Raw genomic sequence first — 23,272 nt, 5'->3', positions numbered from 1 at the left:
CCACCTACACTGTGACTGAGTGAACACGTATAATAACACATAGAAACATAACTTGTTGTGATGAGGTGTCGGCCACAGGGGGTTTGGAATGGGCTAGGGGATAGACCTGTTTGTTTGGGAAGGGGACAAACAGAGAGGTATGGTCTATGGTGGAGTAAGTGAGGGGAGTGCTGGGAAGTTGGCGGACAGTGTATGAGGGACAGATGGAGGGAAATGGTTTGTGTGGTGTATGGGTGTGTATGGGTGCATGTGTGTTGAGGAATATTGAATAAAGATGCCTTTGGGCTTGAATAGCTGCTACTATAATTGAGGTTATATACGGTGAGAGAGATGCTGGTAGATTAACCGACCAACAGGCTTACTCTAAACAAAATACACTATACATACATTATGTGGACACCCTTTCAAATTAGTGGATTTGGCAGGTTCAGCCACACCCGTTGCTGACAGGTGTATAAAATTGAGCGCACAGCCATGCAATCTCCATAGACAATCATTGGCAGAAGTATGGCCTTACTGAAGAGCTCAGTGACTCAGTGACTCACGTCATAGGATGCCACCTTTCCAACAAGTCAGTTCACCAAATTTCTGCCCTGCTAGAGCTGCCCCAGTCAACTGTAAGTGCTGTTATTGTGAAGTGGGAACGTCTAGGAGCAACAACGGCTCAGCTGCGAAGTGGTAGGTCACACAAGCTCACAGAACAGGACCGGAGAGTGCTGAAGTGCTTAGAGTGTAAAAATCGTCTGTCCTTGGTTGTAACACTGCTTCTGGAAGCAACGTCAGCAAAAAAACTGTTCGATGCAAGCTTCATTAAATGGGTTTCCATGGCCGAGCAGCCACACACAAGCCTAAGATCACCATGAACAATGCCAAGCGTCAGCTGGAGTGGTGTAAAGTTTGCCGCCATTGGACTCTGGAGCAGTGTAAACTTGTTCTCTGGGGTGTTAAATCACGCTCTACCATATGTCAGTCCGACGGAGGAATCTGGGTTTGGCGGAAGCCAGGAGAACGCTACCTGCCCCAATGCATAGTGCCAACTGTAAAGTTTGGTGGATGAGGAATAATGGTCTGAGGCTTATTTCATGGTTCGGGCTAAGCCCCTTAGTTCCAGTGAAGGGAAATCTTAACGCTACAGAATACAATGACATTCTAGATGATTCTGTGCGTCCAACTTTGTGGCAACAGCTTGGGGAAGGCCCTTTCCCGTTTCAGCATGACAATGCCCCCGTGCACAATAGCGAAGTCCATACAGAAATGGTTTGCGGAGATCGGTGTGGAAGAACATGACTGGCCTGCACAGAGCCCTGACCTCAACCCTATCGAACACCTTTGGGATGAATTGGAATGACGACTGCGAGCCAGGCCTAATTGCCCAACATCAGTGCCCGACCTCTGTAATGCTCTTGTGGCTGAATGGAAGCAAGTCCCAGCAGCAATGTTCCAACATCTAGTTAAAAGCCTTCCCAGAAAAGTGGAGGCTTTTATAGCAGCAAAGGGGGGACAGACGACATATTAATGCCCATGATTTTGGAATGAGATATTCGATGTGCAGGTGTCCACATGTAGTGTAGCAATAATCAAAATGGCAAGGAGGGAATTAAAAGACAAATGGTTAGTAACAAAATGCCTCTGAATGTATCAAGGTCTTTCCCTCTAATACAGAAACACCAACAGAAACAGCAGTAATACATATGGCTTATTGGGGCAAACCAGGATAGTTAAAGTGGATTAACTTTTCCTGAAACGACATCTGGTGGTTATTAAGCTAAACTACACCTCTAAGATCCTCAGACTTCATAGGATAATGTATGAATATAATCTTGTCTCCTTTTGTTTCAAAAGAAATGTATCATAGCAAAGATAGGTGATAGAATGATTGGAAATTCTGCAGATTTTCTCAGCTATTCGATTGGCTGTTACAAGAGACGAGGCCTGTATCAAGACAAATAGATGGTTCATAGTTTAATCTGCTAATTAAAAAAAAACATCTGTCTTGATTTCTGATACAATTTAAAACACTGCAGTTGTTTCCCACCCTGCTCAAGCCAGCTGTTATCAGTGGTCTAATGTACTGAAGTAAAAAATACTTTAAAGTACTACCTGTCGTTTTTTGGTGTATCTGTACTTTACTATTTATATTTGACAACTTTTTTATTTTACTTCACTACATTCCTAAAGAAAATAATGAACATTTTACTCTATACATTTTCCCTGACACCCAAAAGTACTCATTACATTTTCAATGCTTAGCAGGACAGGAAAATGGTCCAATTCACACACTTATCCAGAGAACATTCCTGGTCATCCCTACTGCCTCTGATCTGGCTGACTCCCTAAACACAAGTATGAGAATTGAGTACTTTTTCCACCACTGGTGGTTATCAAGGAACTATAGTAGCCTAGACAAAATTACTAGTGCCTAATAAGATGTTTTTCTGTTACAAAGACATGTCACCACAAGCCACACTTGAAACAGATACAGTTGCTTCAAGATAATAGCTTTAGTTGTACCAAGGAATCATGGCAAAGTTCCAGTGACATTCAGGCATAAGGGAAATGCAGATACTAGCTAGTAGTAACGTTTATGCTTTTTATGCTGTGTATGTGTTATGAAGTCTAATTGAAAGAGAGCGACTCTCGGTTGAGGCTGATCTGTGACCCACTAGCACCTCCCCTGGTTAGAGGGGAATAAGGCAACCTCAGAGTTACACACAAGGATACTTTATTGACACACAGATGAAACACACATGGAAAGGTAGTGGAAGTCCAGAGACGAGTCCAGCTGTTGTTGTGCAGGACAGAGATGAGCTTGCTGCTCTCTCTGTGGCTGCTTGAAGGAGACAGAGGGGGAGGCAGGAATTGGGGATCTGGGACCCAAGATGACTGTCTGTGATTGGCTAACCACACTGTCTGGCGCAGCAGTCTAAGGCACTGCATCTCAGTGCAAGAGGCATCACTACTGGCCGTGATTGGGAATCCCATAGGTTGGCGCACAATTGGCCCAGCGTCGTCCGAGTTTGGCCGGTGTAGTCCGTCATTGTAAATAAGAATTTGTTCTTAAATGACTTGCATAGTTAAGTGTGATAAGGCCACTGGCAACCATGACTCCTAGCAACCTATCATTTGGCTAGGGACAGAGGTGTGAAGGGACAGTTTACGAGCCATAGCCTAGCCTGCTCTGTGTCCCTGAGAGAGGAGAATGAGATTCTACCCCTCTAACCAGGGACTGATTTAGACCTGGGACACTTCATCAGGTAGAGCAGAAAACCAACAGTAGTCCGGACCTCGTAGCGTAAGATTTGAACACCCCTGAACTAGAGCAACTTGAAACAGACCAACTGTACTTTAAGTAAGCTGCATTTAGGCACGCAGCCCAATTCTGACATATTGTTTTCCACAAATTGGTATTTTGACCAATCAGATCAGCTCTGAAAAGTATCTCATGTGATTGATCAAAAGACCATTTAGTGGGGGAAAAATCTGAATTGGGCTGCTTGTCTAAACACAGCTCTAGTAGCAGCACCAGGGGGTGATGGCAGTGGCCAATTCACAAGACACCAGGAACATAATTTCAGGGGTTCCGACTAGTTAGTAGACAGCAGATTAGAACTAACGCGGCAGGTTAGAATAACGACAGGTTAGGAGAATTAACATGGTAGGTTAGGAAAATTTGGTTAAGGTTAGAATTAACGCAGCGGGTTAGGAGAATTAACATGGTAGGTTTGGAGAATTAGGTTAATAAGGTTAGGAGAATTTACACGGCAGGTTAAGAATATTTACGCGGCAGGTTAGGAGAATTAACATGGTAGGTCAGGAAAATCTGGTTAAGGTTAGAATTAACACAGCAGGTTAGGAGAATTAATGCGGTAGGTTAGAATTAACGTGGTAGGAGAAATGACACGTCAGGTTAGAACTAACGCAGCAGGTTAGGATAATTAACGTAGCAGGTTAGGATAACTAACGTGATAGGTTAAGAGAACTTACGGTTAGGAAGAGTTAGATAAAATACTTTACTAACCTGCTAGGAAAAGTCACTACCGCCTATTGCTGTTCTCCATCTAGTCCCAACCTCATGCCAGTTTTAGTTGGGCAGCCTGACTGGGTTTATAGTTGCCGCCTTGTGGTGATTTTAAACAGCACCAGTTTTTGTAACCCGTCACCTCTATCAATTAAGATTTATCAAGATCGTCGCAATGGTAGGATGTTTTTTAGGACTTCGAGATGTCTAAATGCGTGATAGATACAATTATTAACTCTATAACTTCATTGTTGGAAAAGGACCCGTATGTAAGCTTATCACTGTCTATTACGCCTATTGTCTACAAAGCATGTGACAACTTAAGTACATATGAATGCAACTTGAACCATGATTTACTTGATTTCAAACAGTACCAGTTTGTAACCCACTCTTCGAGGCCATCTAAAGACTGAAGTGAAATACTAGGCTTACCTTATGACTGCTTCATCGTAGGCAGCACCACTGAATTATTTCAGTTTAAGTTGAACTGGATGGGACTTCCTATGGATTGAGGGATCACAACTCCATCAAGGTCATTAGGATCAGCCAATGATTTATACTCGTAAGTAAACATCCCATAACTGCAGGTGGCAGTCACCAACATTTGCTTTATACCGGTTCGAACACTGGCAGTAGGCACCCTTTCAGTCACCAACTCAGTGGCACTGTACCTCAAGACAGTTGGCCTCAATGGAGCTGTCCATGCTCACGGACACAATAACAGGGCCAATGTCTCTGGCTTACCCTAAATATGTGAAAGCAGATTTGAACATAAACCAACTACAAACACCAGGAGAATTATTCAAAATAGACTAAATTTAACAACCTAATGTGTGAAAATGGACACGAATGCAATTGCAACCATAGTTCTTGTTAAAAAGGAGAAATACCTTTATTTTATTTAAGACCATTAAAATAAATACTATACAGAACCCAATGTAGAAAATTGGGTACACGGCTTCTGTCTCAAAAATGTTAACAATATCACATTTCCTTTAATAAATTCAGTTAAAAAATAGCACTGACAAAGCAATAACTCTGCACATTCCTTTCCCCCACCCACCCAGTGAGGCAATTTTATAAAACGGAAAAAATAAAAAGACAATCGCCATCATTTGTAGGTTGGTCCTTCGTATAAAGACCTCTCCAACAGTTTGGTGAGGTAGGTTACAAAAGTGACACCCTTTCAAATCTAATCTTTCTGGAAAGAAAATCATAAACTAAAGAAAATAGCCTGTGAAACGTAAAATCCTCACAACCGGGTTTGTGACAATTGGAAACAAGGCATAGATGGATCTCTGTAGGGCTGCAGAACCCTTCCAACCGCGATTCCTGGAAAATCTGGGAATTTTTGGGAAAAGTTGGAATGTCACATTTTCTGCCTTGAGCAGCAGTCGCCCTGCCACCCCACCAATACACGACAGGCTTCAAACTAAAAATAATGCTACCTCAACTTCGGACTATACAAAAGGATAAAGAAAGTATAAACAAGAGAATCACACAGCAGAGATCAGGATCAAGGAAACATTTCATACTCATTCATGATCACATCTCACATTTTATTTGTTATTTGTTGAAGATGCTCCTTGAACACCGTTTAAAACCCACCCCAAGACGAGCTGGATACATTGTAGTCTTTTCGGAAGTACTATTCTGGTACGTAATAACTTCTCCAAGAACCCCCCCCAAAGGGCAATAGTAATTTTATAGTCACACTTAACTATTAACACCCACTGACTGGAGAGCAATGAAGCACGTCACAATAGTGAGGTGCGTCCAAAATTGCACCCTGTAGCCTACATAGTGCAGTATATAGGGAATAGGGTACAGTGTCAGATGCAGCCAGAGTCACCCTAACTAAAAGCTAGTCACTTCCCAACATTATACACAAATGCCATTAAGTTGCATCAATTGGGGGTAAAGAGTAGACAACCACAACTAAGGTGGTCAGGTCAGTCCATTAAGTTAAATAGAGGGCACAGACGGCAGGTAGCCTAGTGGTTAAGAGCGTTACCAGCAACCTTTAGATTACTGGTCCAAAACCAAGAGACAACTGGGGGAAAAAAATGCCCTTGAGCAAGGCACTTAACAGAAATTGCTCCTGTAAGACACTCTGGATAAGAGCATCTGCTAAATAACTAAAATGCACAAAAGCCATTACGGCTAAGATGCATGTGTGCCCTCTATCAAACTCTATGGGGAGTCAACTTATCACCCAGTATCAGTCCTTAGTGCTTGGGCACCCAATAATTTAGAACCATCTCAGGGTGTCAGGGGTTGTTCCAAAGAGGAACAACCCCATCGACAATGCATTTCTGACTTTGGAAAGTGGTGTGGGTGGGGTAGAACTTAAGCTATACTATACTTAACTGACCAGAATACCGTAAAGGGCTATGAGGACAAGACAAAAACCCCAGTGTAAGAGTAAAATCATTTGTATTGAGTTTGAATACCAGTTGGTATTCAATCACAAGGATAGGAATCAAAGGTGAAATAGGATCGGATTTCCGGTCAAGAGGGGGAGGGCTCCAGGATCTGAGTGATCGTCGTTTTAACCGATTGGAGGGGGCTATTGGGTTTGGGGTTTTGTTGAAGCCAAGGGGATTGAGAGAGGACAGAAGGTTTGGGGCGGGGCAGAAGGAAATCTTCCAGAATCTAGATGAGGTCAGCCACATTCATGGGCATCTCCTCAACAGTGGTGTTGTAGAACGTCTCGATGTCCCTCAGCGTGCGCTTGTCCTCCTCAGTCACCATGTTGATGGCAACTCCCTTGCGGCCAAAACGACCCCCTCGACCAATCCTGACCGGAGAGAATGGAGGGTTTAGGTTGGATATTTAGTTGCATCTCTTTTGGTTGACATGTTGAAATGGACCTGCTTCATATAGAGGAGCTGCTTGGTGCTACTGGACAAGAGATCAGTTCAACCCATTATCTGGAACCATTGACAGTTCACATTTAGCCATTTGTTTTCCCCAATTCTGTAAGTCTAACCAGTGTACTCCACTAAATGGATTGTAAGAGAACATGGAAAGGAATCACAACTTCCATCAAATACACTGTATTCAGCCAGTGTGGAATCTGATCATGAGTTCCAGAGCCCTGAGGTCCAGAACACACCAGCCAACAGAACGCTGAGTGGTAGAACTAGAACACTCAGGGGGTTCCAGAGTCAGTTGACACGCATGGATTTCATCATTATACAGCTCTAGAAACCTACGCTTACTTTCATGTTTGCAGATGCACAACTGAGCATTCTAATAAATGAGCACTGATGATTATCAAGTGCATTTCAGTGGCTTGGAAATACAATGACATTGAAAAATAGTTAGGAAAACCTTTGATCATTTAAGCACACCATTAGAAAGTCTTTTGACAATTGGCTAGGGCGCAACATTGACATCAGTCTAAAGTAAAACTGGCATGCTGGCAAAGTTGTTACATAAGTAATATTTGACTACTTTAGCAATGGCAGTGTAATTCAGACTAGTCGTTGGCCTCTGTCAGAATGCCTGAGGGTGTCAGAACTTTAAGGCCAACACTACACTGTCGCTTGAGCACGTTCATAATGGTATGAAGCAATAAGAGGTGCCACCTACAAAGTCAGATATATGTTGGCACAAACATACACCACCCTGGTGTCAATATATTGCTCTGCATGGATCATAATGTTCAATTCTAACACTGCCTTCTAGGAATTGCACTTTTAGTCACCTGTGGATGTAGTTCTCCCTATTGGTGGGCAGATCATAGTTGATGACCAGGGACACCTGCTGGACATCAATACCTCTGGCCTGGAGCGGGACAGAGACCAAGGGAATAATCACTCATTAGCGCTGTACTTCGACTGGTGACAAAGCATAAGAGGACGCACATGTTTGGTATAGTCAGTCAACAAGGAAACAGACATTACATTAGAGAACAGTTGTAAACCGCTAATAAGTCATGAGTTGGGACTCTGAACCTAGTCACTGGAGAGCAGACTAAATTTACTACCTAAGACCAAGCTGGCAGGAAAGTTCTGGGCCCAAATTAACAGGGAGTGGGTGGGGGCAACCATTAGTGGGACACCATTAACAGGAAGGGACTTACCAGCAGGTCAGTGGTGATGAGAACCCTGCTGGAGCCTGAACGGAACTCCCTCATGATCAAGTCCCTCTCCTTCTGGTCCATGTCGCCGTGCTGGAAGAGATAAGACATGAGCTACAAGTCATACGAATGCATAAGACATTGGTATGAGAGATTCCTTTGGACCCAGGGTCCAGTTTGGATATTGTAGACTATCATTGGCGTGGTAATGCCACGATGGCCTTTTGACTGGGTTGTCAAAATGCTATACACAATGTGAAAATAATAAATCTGTGCCCATAGCATGAACCAGCCTATTCCTCACTGAACAGAGCTGACTGGGATGAACATGGACTGTTTCTCTTCCCCTGCCAGATATAAGATTCAGTGCCATTAGAGGACACCGCCTTGCCCAGTTGACAGGGGGGGGGGGGGGGGGGGGTGAAGTCAGATCGTATAAATATTATTCCGACCCCATTGACTTGCCGCGCACACTAATTGTATGGGACAACCCCACATTGACAGCTACATTAACCTGATGAGGACCAGAGGGCGCTGTTTTCACTTTGGGGAAAATCGTACCCAATTTAAACGGCCTCGTACTCAATTCTTGCTCGTACAATATGCATATTATTATTACTATTGGATAGAAAACTCTAGTTTCTAAAACCGTTTGAATTTTGTCTGTGGGTAAAACAGAACTCATTTGGCAGCACACTTTGTGACCAGGAAGTGGAAAGTCTGAAATCTATGTTCTGTTCAAGTGACTGCCTATAAATGGGCATGATACGTATGACTATACGTGCACGTCATACACCTTCACCCGGATGTCAAGAGGAAGTGAGAGGAAAAATGAGTTGATTATCTCTGTCTGACGTTGAATAAGCCCTCTTGGAACAACGTGTCCCCCATTTTCTGTTTTCTGCAAGGCGCGTGGAGGGACCTGTTATTGCCTACTGGAAAGCAGTCGTTATGGGGCGAATATGATCTCCGGCTTTGATTTTATTTGATACATGTTACAATATCATCCTAAAGTATGTTTTTTCAATATAGTTTCATTAGATTATTGAAATTTATTCGGGACGTTAGGCGTGTTGCGTTGTTTGACTTTGTTGACGTTGGAGAGCTTAGCGCAGCATGGCCAGTGTGCTTGCTAATTCAAGAGGGAAAAAGAACGTTCTGAATCCAAACAGACGGTTCTGGACAAAGGACCCCTTGTACAACATTCTGATAGAAGATCAGCAAAAGTAGGAACCATTTTGTGATGCTATTTCATATATATCTGTCGAACTGTGTACTAGTAGCTTTGCGCTCAGGTTTTGGTTATTCCCTTACCATAACTAAGTCTTATGTCGTAATGAAGATATTTTTAGAATTCTAACACTGCGATTGCATTAAGAACTAATGGATCTATCGTTTCCTATACAACATGTATTTTTTTGTAATGTTTATGAATAGCTATTTGGTCAGAATAGGTGAGAGTCTAATAGAAATATCCGCACATTCTGGGAAAAAGATGCTACGTTAGCACGTTATGCTACGTTGTATAACCACGGATTTCAGCTCTAAATATGCACATTTTCGAACAAAACATAAGTGTATGTATAACCTGATGTTATAGGACTGTCATCTGAGGAAGGCTTATGAAGGTTAGTGAAATGTAATATCTTTTGCTGGTTTATTCGCTAACGCTAACGTGCCTATTGCTATCGCTAACGTGCCTTGATGAATGAATGCGGTAGTGTGGTAGGCTATTGTAGTAAGCTAATATAATGCTATATTGTGTTTGCTGTAAAACACTTAAGAAATCGGAAATATTGGCTGGAATCACAAGATGCCTGTCTTTCATTTGCTATACACCATGTATTTTTCAGAAATGTTTTATGATGAGTATTTCGGTATGTCACGTTGGTGTCTAATTATTCTGGCTGCTTTCGGTGCAATTTCTGATTGTAGCCGCAATGTAAACTATGATTTATACCTGAAATATGCACATTTTTCAAACAAAACATAGATTTATTGTATAACATGTTATAAGACTGTCATCTGATGAAGTTGTTTCTTGGTTTCTTTGGTTTGTTCTAGGTTAGTTTGGTTGATTTTGTGCATGCTACCTGTGCTGTGAAAAATGTCTGCTTTTTTCTATTTGTTGGTGAGCTAACATAAATATATATTGTGTTTTCCCTGTAAAACATTTTTTTTTAAATCGGACATGTTGGCTGGATTCACAAGATGTGTATCTTTCATTAGCTGTATTGGACTTGTTAATGTGTGAACGTTAAATATTTCTAAAAATATATTTTGAATTTCGCGCTCTGCCTTTTCAGTGGAATGTGGGAGGAGTTCCGCTAGCGGAACGCAGGGGCTAAACAGGTTAAGGAAATCAGACTACACTTATGAACATCACTTTGATTGCCTTGTGCCTGGGTCACAAATCTAAGAGTCAATTTAAGCTTGATCTGAAAAGATGTTGGAGATGCCGTATGGAGGGTGTGACGCAATTGTGGAGCCTCCGGAGGCACGCAGAGACCAAATTGCGCTCTGTACCGCATTGCGCCTCCCAAATATTGTAACAAGGCCGAGGACTCCATATAGTTCCGCATTGACATGATTGGTTGACGATAGGTGGGGGCAAGAGGTCCTGTATAAACAAGCTCCCTTGACAACAGCGCCGTGAAGCTAAAGCAGGAATGCCCTGACTTCTGCAGAGGCTGTATCACCGTAAATTCTGCATGGCCAATGCAGATGTTGAATTGACCATGCAGTGCCTCAATCTAAAATTACCATAAATGAAACCGTTAGTTTCAATTCTCCAGCATTTAGTCTGTAGCGTAAGGTCCAAGTTAAATTCATGCCATGGCTGAAGCCCAAGAAATCTCAAGTTCAAAGGGGGTTCCTTACTCTGCTAGAGATTTCATAGCAACAGCTAGAGTAGTCAGGTCAGTCCATAGAAGTGAATATAGAAGTGAATAGAGGGCACATACGACATTACAGCAGCGATGCATGTGGTGCCCTCTATCCAACCTTATGGGTTAGTCAAAAGAGTCCTCGTCTTACCAGAGCTGACACAGTAAAATCCCTGGCATGCATCTTCTCAGTGAGCCAGTCCACCTTCCTCCTAGTATTGATGAAGATCACAGCCTGGGTGATTGTCAGGGTCTCATAGAGATCACACAGGGTGTCAAGCTTCCACTCCTGGTAGAGGGGAGACATTAAGAATGGGTTAGAAGATGACTAGGCAGTCAAGGATGTGAGTTGTCACTCACATTGATAACCTTCCACAATATGGATATGGTCTGAACAGAAGCATCTTTAGTATCATTTAGTTTAGCCTTGCAAGTTTAGGTACAAATGGCCAAATAGAAGTATAGAACACATCAATGCAGACGATTTATCCACCAATATTTTCACTCATACTCCGAAGTATCTATGAGCCAAAATCTCACAAGTGGAAAGCCTTTGGCAGGATAGTAAATCATGAAGTTGTGCCATTCGCAGCTTTAGTCAGATCACACCCAGGGAGCCTGAGGCCACGCTAACAACCAGCTGACAGAATGCCAACTGGCCACCGGGAGGCCCAAGGGGTTATGGGATCAGTTGACGTGCATCAGTTTCATCAACCCCCCCCATTTGATTACAGCAGCCATTTTGAAAGTTTGGCTAAGATTCTGCTACATTACTGAATAGTAACACTTCAGAATTGAAGGCAGCACAGCCATAGGATGTACTCAACTATCTCGTCAGAAAACAGGCCAAATCGATTCTAGCGAGATATTGGACCAAATGCAACCCCATCTTAGATCTGTGCCTAAGGGCAACGCACACCTCTTTCTCCACATTGATGTAGAACTGTCGGATACCCTCCAGGGTAAGCTCCTCCTTCTTGACCAGGATGCGGATTGGCTCACGCATGAACTTCTTGGTGACCTCCAGGACATCCTGGGGCATGGTGGCAGACAGCAGCACCACCTAGAGGGGTGGCAGAGGTTAAAGGGCATGTTTAACTACTTGATGTAACAGGAAAAATAAAGGGTTGTTAGATGTGTTTAAGTCAATGGCCTTTTGTCAATTGTATTTGCTTTACGCCTAAGTCTTCGCCTCCCTTTGAAAAAGGTCAAAGGTAATCGAGGAGCGGGAGAGTCAATTCACTAGGCGCCTTTGTCAAGAGGGCGTCTCCCAAAAGTGATTTAAAACAAATCAAGCAAGACATTTTAGATTAAAACTAAGTAGAATATTTTCAGGCGCATGGTGGGGAGAACTCTTCCATTCACCTACTAACAAATAGACACTACCACAGTTTAGAGGTCGACCGATTAATCGGAATGGCCGAGTTCAAGTTTTCATAACAATCGGTAATCGGTATTTTTGGTCACCGATTTGGCCATATTTTTTTTACACCTTTATTTAACAAAGCAAGTTAGTTAAGAACAATTCTTATTTTCAATGACGGCCTAGAACGGTGGGTTAACTGCCCTGTTCATGGGCAGAACGACAGATTTTTACCTTGTCAGCTCGGGGATTCAATCTTGCAACCTTACGGTTAACTAGTCCAACGCTCTAACCACCTGCCTCTCATTGCACTCCACGAGGAGCCTGCCTGTTACGCGAATGCAGTAAGAAGCCAAGGTAAGTTGCTAGCTAGCATTAAACCGATCTTATAAAAATACAATCATAATCACTAGTCAACTTTTTAGGGATAGGGGGCAGCATTTTCACTTTGGATGAATAGCGTGCCCAAAGTGAACTGCCTCCTACTCTGTCCCAGATGCTAATATATGCATATTATTATTGGATAGAAAACACTGAAGTTTCTAAAACTGTTTGAATCATGTCTGTGAGTATAACAGAACTCATATGGCAGGCAAAAACAAACAGGAAGTGGGAATTCTGAGACAGTTTGATTTTCAACTCATCGCCTATTGAAATGCCAGTGGGATATGGATCTGTTTGCACTTCCTACGCCTTCCACTAGATGTCAACAGTCTGTAGAACATTGAATGAAGCTTCTGTGATGTTAGGGTGGATGGGGGCTGTTTGAGTCAGTGGTCTGGCAGAGAACCAGGTCCTGGTCACGCGCATTCCACATGATAGCGACTTGCGTTCCATTATTTCTACAGACACAAAAGGAATTCTCCGGTTGGAACGTTATTGAATATTTAGGATAACAACATCCTGAAGATTGATTCTATAGTTAGTTTGACAAATTTATTTGACCTGTAATAACTTTTTGAAGTTTATCTTTAATTCTATGTAAATCATGCATCTTTCAAAGTTTATGACTTGGAGGCATTTCTGAACACGACGCCAATAAACAGATTTTTGGATATAAACATGCACATTAACGAACAAAACATACATGTATTGTGTAACATGATGTCCTATGAGTGTCATCTGATGATCAAAGGTTAGTGAATAATTTTCTCTATTTGTAAAAAAGTTTTGAATTTCCAGCAGAATGTTGTCGAGGGGTTCCGCTGGCGGAACCTGTCCTAGAAAGGCTAACTACACATGATTGATGATATTACTAGTTTATCTAGCGTGTCCTGCGTTGCATATAATCGATGCGGTGCGCATTTGCGAAAAAGGACTTTCGTTGCTCCAACGTGTACCTAACCACAAATATCCATGCCTTCCTTAAAATCAAAACACAAGTATATATTTTTAAACCTGCATATTTAGTTAATATTGCCTGCTAACATGAATTTCTTTGTGTCACTTCTCTTGCAACAGAGTCCGGGTATAGGCAGCAGTTTGGGCCGCCTGGCTCGTTGCGAACTGAGTGAAGACTATTTCTTCCTAACAAAGACAGCCAACTTTGCCAAACGGGGGATGATTTACAAAAGCGCATTTGCGAAAAAAGCACAATAGTCGCACGACTGCACCTAACCATAAACATCAATGCTTTTCTTTAGACGAATACACAGAAGTATATATTTTTAAACCCGCATATTTAGCTAAAAGAAATCCAGGTTAGCAGGCAATATTAACCATGTGAAATCATGTCACTTCTCTTGCGTTCATTGCACACAGACTCAGGGTATATGCAACAGTTTGGGCCGCCTGGCTCGTTGCGAACTAATTTGCCAGAATTTTACATAATTATGACATAACATTGAAGGTTGTGCAATGTAACAGGAATATTTAGACTTCTGGATGCCACCCGTTAGATAAAATACAGAACGTTCCTTATTTCACTGAAAGAATAAACCTTTTGTTTGAGATAGTTTCCAGATTCTACCATTTTAATGACCTATGGCTCGTATTTCTGTGTGTTATGTTAAAATTAAGTCTATGATTTGATAGAGCAGACTGACTGAGAAATGGTAGGCTCCAGCAGGCTAGTAAGCATTCATTCAAACCCTTCCGTGCGTTTGCCAGCAGCAAACATGGTGCACGCTAATAGCGTTTCAAACGTCACTCGCTCTGAGACTTGGAGTAGTTGTTCGCCTTGCTCTGCATGGGTAACGCTGCTACGAGGGTGGCTCGTAGTACTTTCTTCTCCAACACTTTGTTTTTGCATTATTTAAACCAAATTGGAGATATCATTATTTATTTGGGGCTAAATTTATTTTATTGATGTATTATATTAAGTTAAAATACGTGTTCATTCAGTATTGTTGTAATTGTCATTATTACAAATAAAATAATCAGCCGGTTAAATCGGTACCGACATAGAAAAATCATAATCGGTCGACCTCTACCACAGTTTCTGGGTCTCGGACCAGCAAGGGCGGAGAATGGACCTTCACACGAGAAAATTACATCAAACAAATATCCCCTTGAAGTCAACAACAGTTCAACCTCAGGGAAGAGGTAATGCCAACCACACGCACAGGAGTGACTGGTGTTCTGAAAAGTTGTAAACTGAAAGTTGGGCAACCGGTGACTAAGTTGTAAACTGCTAATAAGTTATGGGTTGGGACTGAGGCAGTCACTGGAGAGCAGTTAAACTGAATCAAGTTCATAACAAAAAGCAAAGTACACAGCAATGCAGTTAAGCCTGTCCTACAGACCAGTTAGCTAAAATATGTAATAAGTAACTTATGCAATCTAACTAAATGTCCTTAAGACAATGCACTTTAGCAATGACTACCATGGCAAATATTTCAAGCTAGAGGAAACAGATACAGGAAAGTCAAAAAAAGTTAATTCCAATCAGATTCGAGCTACTACAGATGGGTGTAATAGTGCTGGTGGGTTGGGGTTAGTACAAGTCAGAATGACATACCTGCGTGCTGGTGGGGAGCTTCTGGAAGATCTCGTAGATCTGGTCCTTGAAACCACGACTCAACATCTCATCAGCCTCATCCAGCACAAACATCTTGATGTTCTTGGAGGCTGCATGGAGGCAAGGTGGAGTGATGCAACATTGAAAATACATCTACAAGTAGTCACTTCATTCTTTCTTCACTGGTATTATCACTACTACATTCATTGCAGAAGGGATAAAATGAGGGCAAATGCCCAGTGAACAATCTGATTCAATGCATTTACTATGTACAAACCAGGTTGAGTCATTGAAAAATACTGTATTCAGCCAGTGTGGAATCTGATCATGAGTTCCAGAGCCCTGAGGTCCAGAACACACCAGCCAACAGAACGCTGAGTGGTAGAACTAGAACACTCAGGGGGTTCCAGAGTCAGTTGACACGCATGGATTTCATCATTATACAGCTCTAGAAACCTACCCCGCCAATCAAAGGTATTATGAACTGCACACCTGGGTGCTACTAAGGAACAAAATGTGCAACAAACCATTGATGTTACCGCTACACTATTTATTGGTCAACTACTACATGTGGTGAATTGGATAACGCGTATTAAATTACTTTTTTTTCTTTCTTTTTTTCACTCCAGGCAGATATTCACCCATTGATGGTCAATGAACCGTTTAACCCCTACTTACCCAGGTATTTGCGGTTCAACATATCAAACACGCGACCAGGGGTCCCCACCACTATGTGAGGAGCCTCAGCCTGCAGCTTGGTGACCTCGTTACGGACGTTGGTCCCTCCAATACAGGCATGGCAGGAGGCTCCCATGTAGTCACCCAGTGCCAGGATGACCTTCTGGATCTATTGAGGGGAGGAGGAGTTATTATAGTAATGTTCAAATTAACAATCAGGGGAGAAATATAGAATGGTTTCAGACTATAGCGGGGTTGTGTTCTTTACTCAAGACAACACTGTAGTTTGTAAGACTGCCACCTGTTACCCACATCAAAACCTCTCAACTGTATATGTTGGAAGCACATCAGATATACATCTGTGCCCATAGCATGAACCAGCCTATTCCTCACTGAACAGAGCTGGCTGGGATGAACATGGACTGTTTCTCTTCCCCTGCCAGATATAAGACTCAGTGCCATTAGAGGACACTGCCTTGCCCAGTTGACAGGGGGGTTAATGAGGTCAACAAATAAAAAGTCCCAAGTTTGGAATTGTGACATTTCAGGGTTGACCCAGGGTTAGCAGAATGTCAGCTGTTAACATTTCAAAACTACCGACACCTCTGGCTTCAGTGGCAGCTACTTAAACCCAGGCCAAACCAAAGTTAGCTTTGTGGCATGTTTTAAAAGCAGTCAATGATAAGCCAGAATCTAAACCCACTAAAGTTACTTCAAATGCAATTCTTGGATATAGGACCACAGGACAAGAAATGCAACGGTTTCATGCTAGAGATGTGAACATTACCCATTTGTTTTTAATTCCTTTTATTGTCCAGCTCATCCCCTCTCCTCCCTTGTCAACACACCTGCTGAGCCAACTCTCTGGTGGGAGCCAGGACCAGGGCTTGTGTGCCCTTCAGCTCCATGTCAATCTGCTGCAGGATGGATATGGCAAAGGTCGCAGTCTTCCCAGTACCAGACTGAGCCTGTGCAATCACATCATAACCTGGAGACAGACAAGAATGCCAAGCTCAATATATAAATAAAGTTCATACACACTACGGCTGATTTAGTGGTAGGTTTCCTATACCGTTACTCTTTGGGTGTTATCCAATGCTTTTCCCTAGAATGTTACATCAAAACACAAACTAGACCAGAAAGCACCTCCAACCAATACCAGTTTGCTTTCAGAATTGTTTCAATAAGGCAGTAAATATCAGCTACTTAGACCAAAATGAACTAAATGTGACTAGTTTATGTCATTTGTGCCCATAGCATGAACCAGCCTATTCCTCACTGAACAGAGCTGGCTGGGATGAACATGGACTGATTCTCTTCCCCTGACAGATATAAGATTCAGTGCCATTAGAGGACACCGCCTTGCCCAGTTGACAGGGGGCATGAAGTCAACATGCAGAAGGAAAGACTTAAACGGAAGGTACTAAAAGTGCTTAAGTGACTGTTATTCGTCTTTTCAAGCAGACGAGCTAAGAAAAATGCCGATTTCAGTCACTAAGGTGAAATGGCTAGTTCCTTGTTGGAATAATCCCACAAGGTTTAGATGTAGTATTTTACCATTATGCCTTGCATCTGAAAAGTGGGTGTGGTTGAGTACTCACCCTTGATACAAGGGAGGATGGCCCTCTGCTGGATAGCGGAGGGTTTCTCAAAACCATAGGCATAGATTCCCCTGAGCAGCTTCTCACCCAGGTTCATCTCATCAAAACTGTCCACGATCTCATTCCAGTTGCTCTGTAGGTTGAGGGCAGAATATAGACATCCACATTATATTTTAGTAAGTTAGCAGACAATCTTATCCAGTTTTAGTTGACAGTGCATTCAAACTAGGTAAAAACCAGCCATCCTTTAGCAACTCCACATCTAACTTCATACATTGGAGATTTTGGAAACCAATTAGCAAGGTAGGCCTCATTACACAATATCTTGACCATCTGAGTATGTACAGTGTTTGCATTTAATTAGGCAGATTTCACACATTATCGAGTTATAACTGGAGCTATTGCGTATCTAGCTAGTCTTTCACATCCAATGTAGAAGTTGTCACACAGAAGCAATACACACCTCAATGATCCCATCTGGCTCCATGCCCTCTGGGCCATTGTCTCTGGGAGGTCTGAAATTGAACAGCAGTAGATGGTCATTATTAACAAACACCAAAGCGATAATGACACTAGGGAAATACTATGCTTCACAATCTAAAGCTGGCATATTGTAGCTTTAAAAAACGTCGAGAAATATCGTTAGGCTACACTAGACAAGCGGGTACGTCCCAGTAATAAACTGTTTTTGGTGATGACAGTACTATAACATATTTTTTTTTTTTTTTTAGAATAAGTCAACTAAACTTCTCATAAGCGTTAATACTATTGCCGAACAGCAGAATTGCACACTGGAGATTGTTCTGTAGATAACGTCGAGGGGGGCGCGGCATTTTCCGAGGAAAAATTGCACCATGGTCTACATAGCCGCCATTTCAAGATGGTCGTTTTTCACGGCCTGAATGCTGGTGATAGCTAGAGGGATAACAGCAAGCGTAAACGACTGAATATACAAAATTAGTTAAATAAATCAGAAAATAAAACATTTAGTCTGTTTTTGAACGTCCGAGTAATGCATTTTCCTACTGAAAGTAAGCCCCATGAAAACGATTGGTAGGTACCAGGTTTACATATACGTGTCAAACTAGGATTAGCTTGCTAGCTAGCCAACTAGGCCCAAAGTAGAGCCTTTTTTCGATGTATTTGGCAGCTTAATCTATATCACATCTCGACCATTTTTTAAATACACTAGTCGTGTACGGTGTGCTAAGTAGGTCAGAAAAAAAAGATAGCAATCGTAAATCAATCCATCTTTATCATAAGGCCTGCCATTGTCTCGCAAGTACCGTTAACTACGACGACCATGTGCGTGAAATTTCCCCCTGCACTCGCCATCCAGCTGACCTGTAATTTGTCACCATGTTGCCCTGAACAATATAAATAGGTCGTCGTATGTTCAAAAGTAGGGTTTATCAATACTAGATTAACACATCAGGCGGTATTCCGGAAAGGCCTAGACCAGGCTTGAAAAGCCTCACTCAAGTGTATGCGGAGAAACCGGCACCGCCGCACTGAAAATTAGCAAGTTGGGCTAACGATCTGGCAGGGGTTTTCAAATCAAACCTACCCCATGTTTCTCAATTCACCAGCTTTTAATACCATTGACAATAAAGCGCTGTCTTTCAACGTTACAGATAAGTCAAAAGTTCTCAAAAAGCCGGGTCGATGGACCTTTAAACGAGCTAACGTTCACTAAATTAACATTAACTGGCTAGCCCGTAATATGCTAGCGACTGTAAACAAACAATTTTGCTTCAAACATTGCATACGTTTTCAGATCACATGCGTTACAAATTTCATATTTTTCTATTTAAAATGACAACTTAAACAATATTACGCAATACATTGCCAACTATATGCGTTCATTCCTTACCTATCTTCATACTCAGCCGACATTATCACAAAGGATGAGAATGTGGTAGGAACCTTATATATACGTCAACGTGATGAGCAAACTAGCGATTTCATTGCAGCAGTTCTATGTCAATCAATTGTGACTCCACCCACTATGACATATCATTGGCTAATTCATACGTCATTAAATAAGTGATTGACAGCATAATCGCGTTTATTTGCACACAAGCAGGCGGGATATGGTGCATAACCCTCCCATTGCATGTAGCTATTGGGTAAAAGCAGTCTTAATGTCGGTTTTCATTGGGTATTTCCTTTGCAACATTGAGCGCGCTCGGACACTGATCTTAGAACAGCGTTTTTGGTCCTGTTAGAAAATCTCATTCAAGAATAAGAATTCTAAAACCGATCCAGGGCTAGTTCATGTGAAACAAACCATATGACCAGAGCCCTGCACAAGTCTGCACGTCAACATATCTTCATTTCACAAATTTAAGTAATAATTATGCCGCGTTCAAGTGCTAGTCGGAACTAGGACATTTGGAAATGTTCGACTTGATAACTGGTTGTAGTTATACACGTGCCGCGTTCAACGAATCAACAAGTCGAAAATGTCCTACAAGTTCCGACTAACATTTGAAAGCGGCATTAGAAGACGTCTCCTATTTTCGCAACGTATACTGCTTCAGTTTATGTGGGATAACATGATTAATTTAAGCATCATCACTTACCTAGACTACCCTCTGTTTTTAGTCATGGAGATAAAACGAATCGAATGATGACTAACGTCGTTTGCTTTGGTAATGTTCACCATAAAACAACATCTGAGAGATGTGATGGGCAACCTCTGCTCCACTCTACCCTGGGTTCAAATAGCACACTTTTGAGGAGTAACATTGGATGTTCAGCTATCATCATGGTCAAGTCATATTGACAAAATTCCTGTGAAGATGGGAAGAGGTAGGTCTGTTATAAAAACACGTTACACGTTTTTGACACAAAGATCAACTGACTAGTTATTCAGAATTAGTCAGTTGATCTTTGTGTCAAAAACGTGTAACGTGTTTTTATAACAGACCTACCTCTTCCCATCTTCACAGGAATTTTGTCAATATGACTTGACCATGATGATAACTGAACATCCAATGTTACTCCTCAAAAGTGTGCTATTTGAACCCAGGGTAGAGTGGAGCAGAGGTTGCCCATCACATCTCTCAGATGTTGAAAAGGGCAACCAGTGAAGAACAAACACCATTGTAAATAAACTAGTCAGTTGATCTTTACAATATTAGAGACACATACTTCCCTCAGATTACACAGATCCACAAAGAATTCGAAAAACAAACCCAATTTTGATAAATTCCCATATCTACTGGGTGAAATACCACAGTGTGCCACCACAGCAGCAAGATTTGTGACCTGTTGCCACAAGAAAAGGTCAACCAGTGAAGAACAAACACCATTGTAAATACAACTCATATTTATGTTTTTTTATTTTCCCTTTTGTACTTTCACTATTTGCACATCGTTACAACACTGTGTATATACATAATATGACATTTGAAATGTCTTTATTCTTTTGGAACTTCTGTGAGTGTTAACTGTTAATTTTTATTGTTTATTTCACTTTTGTTTATTATCTACTTCACTTGCTTTGGCAATGTTAACATATGTTTCCCATGCCAATGAAGTCCTTAAATTGAATTGAATAGAATAGATATTGTCCCATCTTCATGACTGTCCGGTGTCATGACGTTGGCCTGGGGGTAGGTTTATGACAGTCATAAATACCTCTTTCCCCCTTTTTCTCTCTCCCTACTATAACTGATGTGACATAAGTAAACCCATTGGTTAATATAGAGATTCTGGGAACATCAGAAGTTGGGGGGGGAAATGAACTATATTCTGGTAATCCGACCAACTGAACATATGCGGTGGTACTTAAGGTATATTATGTCAGTTCGGTTCCCCTCTGACACATTCTCATCAATGATAGAATGACATAAACTCTACTGTGGAAAGTCTAAACGTCAGAGGTATCGGATTCACATGGAATTGTTGTTTAATTCAAATGTTTGAATATGAAATTATTTGTGAAGAGATTAAATGTAATTTTAGCTTCCAAATGAGAGATTTGGGTTTTCATAAGTTTGGCTTCTGCTCAACCAGGGGCCCGCCCCTGTGAAGAGACATGGGTTATAAACTTTTCAGACACACCCCTCTCCCTCCACTATAAAAGCCATTGACAAAAATATAACTTCCTGTTCCGGGTACATTTAGGATGACGATCCAATGTCAGAATGGTTCAGATAATAACTACAGAACTAAGCCAACATCAGCATGGACTTTGGTTTCAAATGGTATGAACTTTGAACTCGTATTCACTACAGAAGTGATACCTCCTAGCCGTTGAGTTAGCAACAGCTGCTACAAACGCAGGTTAGGAAGGACAGTCAGAGTATCCCGTCTACTACACATCGACGTTACTCCAACGTATCCAGTGACCACCAGAGACATTCTTCAAAGGACAGAGGACTCGGTTTGGCAAGACGGTCTTCCATCTACCACCAACCTACTGAAGCGCAGCTCAGAGTAAATATTTATTGCATTTTCCTTTTCTAAATGGGCGGTAATTTAGAATGCATAAGATACTATATTTACGATGGCACAGCTTCGGCCCTGTTCCAGTCTCCCGCTCTTTCACTAAAACTCAGCCCCTTCCCTTTGTGTAACAAGCTGTCATATCTATTCCGCCCGCTAGGGACGTTTTTCTTTATGACGGCAATTTGTGATCAAGTTATGATTTAATTGTGTATGTGTGATTCTGTGTAATTAGTTAGGTATTTAGTAAATAAATAATTAAACCCAATTTTGTATTGCTGATTCAACTTGTTAGCCAGGATTCTTGCAGATAACCAAGGATTTACCACTTTCAGATGAGACTGAATAAAATGACGATTAATGTGACTGCTATGGATGTAAAATATTACTAAATCTTTAAGAGTTTATTCGGAAGATAACAGCTCTATAAATATTCTTTCGTGGTGTCCCTCTAGTTAATTATATTTACATTATTAGTTCAATCGGTTAATATTAATTACGGAGAAATTATTTTATAGAATAGCATGTCATAGCAATTAATCTGGCATAGTCAAAGACACGACACCGGTAATATAGTCAATTTTTGCAAAGCAGCACGTCTGAACTGCACACACAGAATTAACATCAACATGCATGATAGTCTTTCATGGTCGAGGAGAAATTGACTACTTCTCTTCTAGACTTTTTAAGAAACATTTGTGTGTTGAAAATGCCTAACCACTTTTGTAATCTATTTGCATAAACTACAAACAGACATACTGTACATACCCCAGACACGCCACTATGGGTTTCTTCACGGTACCCAAACCAAAAACAGAATTAATGAGTTGCTCAGTTATGTATTGAGCCATGTCATTGTGGAATGCTCTGCCACCAGAGGTTAGTCAGTTATGTATTGAGCCATGTCATTGTGGAATGCTCTGCCACCAGAGGTTAGTCAGTTATGTATTGAGCCATGTCATTGTGGAATGCTCTGCCACCAGAGGTTAGTCAGTTATGTATTGAGCCATGTCATTGTGGAATGCTCTGCCACCAGAGGTTAGTCAGTTATGTATTGAGCCATGTCATTGTGGAATGACATCACCAGAGGTTAGTCAGGCAAAAACTCAAGTTTAGCATTTAAAAAAACATATTGTATCACAGCGCATATAAGAATATGAAAGTGTGTAAATAGTATTTTTGTTGTCTTTCATATATATTTAAAACTCTTATTTTATTTTTAATGT

General features: G+C 41.5%; 1 protein-coding gene and 2 non-coding genes across 3 annotated transcripts; all 3 read right to left on the bottom strand.

The window, feature by feature from the left end:
- Positions 1-5,556: 5,556 nt before the first annotated feature.
- LOC120030140 (eukaryotic initiation factor 4A-I-like) lies at positions 5,557-19,523 on the bottom strand. The gene is made up of 11 exons (XM_038975462.1): positions 19,465-19,523; positions 18,055-18,106; positions 17,592-17,724; positions 16,839-16,978; positions 15,991-16,159; positions 15,313-15,422; positions 11,910-12,053; positions 11,142-11,279; positions 8,109-8,198; positions 7,731-7,810; positions 5,557-6,818 (listed from the first exon to the last, which is right to left on the bottom strand). Exons 1-11 carry the CDS (start codon positions 19,485-19,487, stop codon positions 6,674-6,676), a joined length of 1,224 nt encoding a protein of 407 aa, XP_038831390.1. The 5' UTR covers positions 19,488-19,523; the 3' UTR covers positions 5,557-6,673.
- Positions 7,078-7,220, bottom strand: LOC120030722. The gene has a single exon (XR_005473677.1). It is a non-coding gene; the product is annotated as a small nucleolar RNA SNORD10 (small nucleolar RNA).
- LOC120030721 lies at positions 15,614-15,756 on the bottom strand. Its single transcript, XR_005473676.1, has one exon. It is a non-coding gene; the product is annotated as a small nucleolar RNA SNORD10 (small nucleolar RNA).
- Positions 19,524-23,272: the final 3,749 nt, after the last annotated feature.

The sequence above is a fragment of the Salvelinus namaycush genome, chromosome 36 (genome assembly GCF_016432855.1).
Source record: "Salvelinus namaycush isolate Seneca chromosome 36, SaNama_1.0, whole genome shotgun sequence".
Classification (NCBI taxonomy): Eukaryota; Metazoa; Chordata; class Actinopteri; order Salmoniformes; family Salmonidae; genus Salvelinus; species Salvelinus namaycush.
The sequence above is the reverse complement of the archived record's forward strand: the minus strand, read 5'-3'. Positions and strand labels throughout refer to the sequence as shown.

Coding starts and splice junctions, on each gene's coding strand:
- LOC120030140 (XM_038975462.1), bottom strand. CDS start 19,487: ATGTCGGCTGAGTATGAAGATAG. Junction 15,423..15,990: donor GTTGAACCGCAAATACCTGG/GTAAGTAGGGGT, acceptor GCCTCCATGCAG/CCTCCAAGAACATCAAGATG. Junction 11,280..11,909: donor ACATCAATGTGGAGAAAGAG/GTGTGCGTTGCC, acceptor CCCCTCTACCAG/GAGTGGAAGCTTGACACCCT.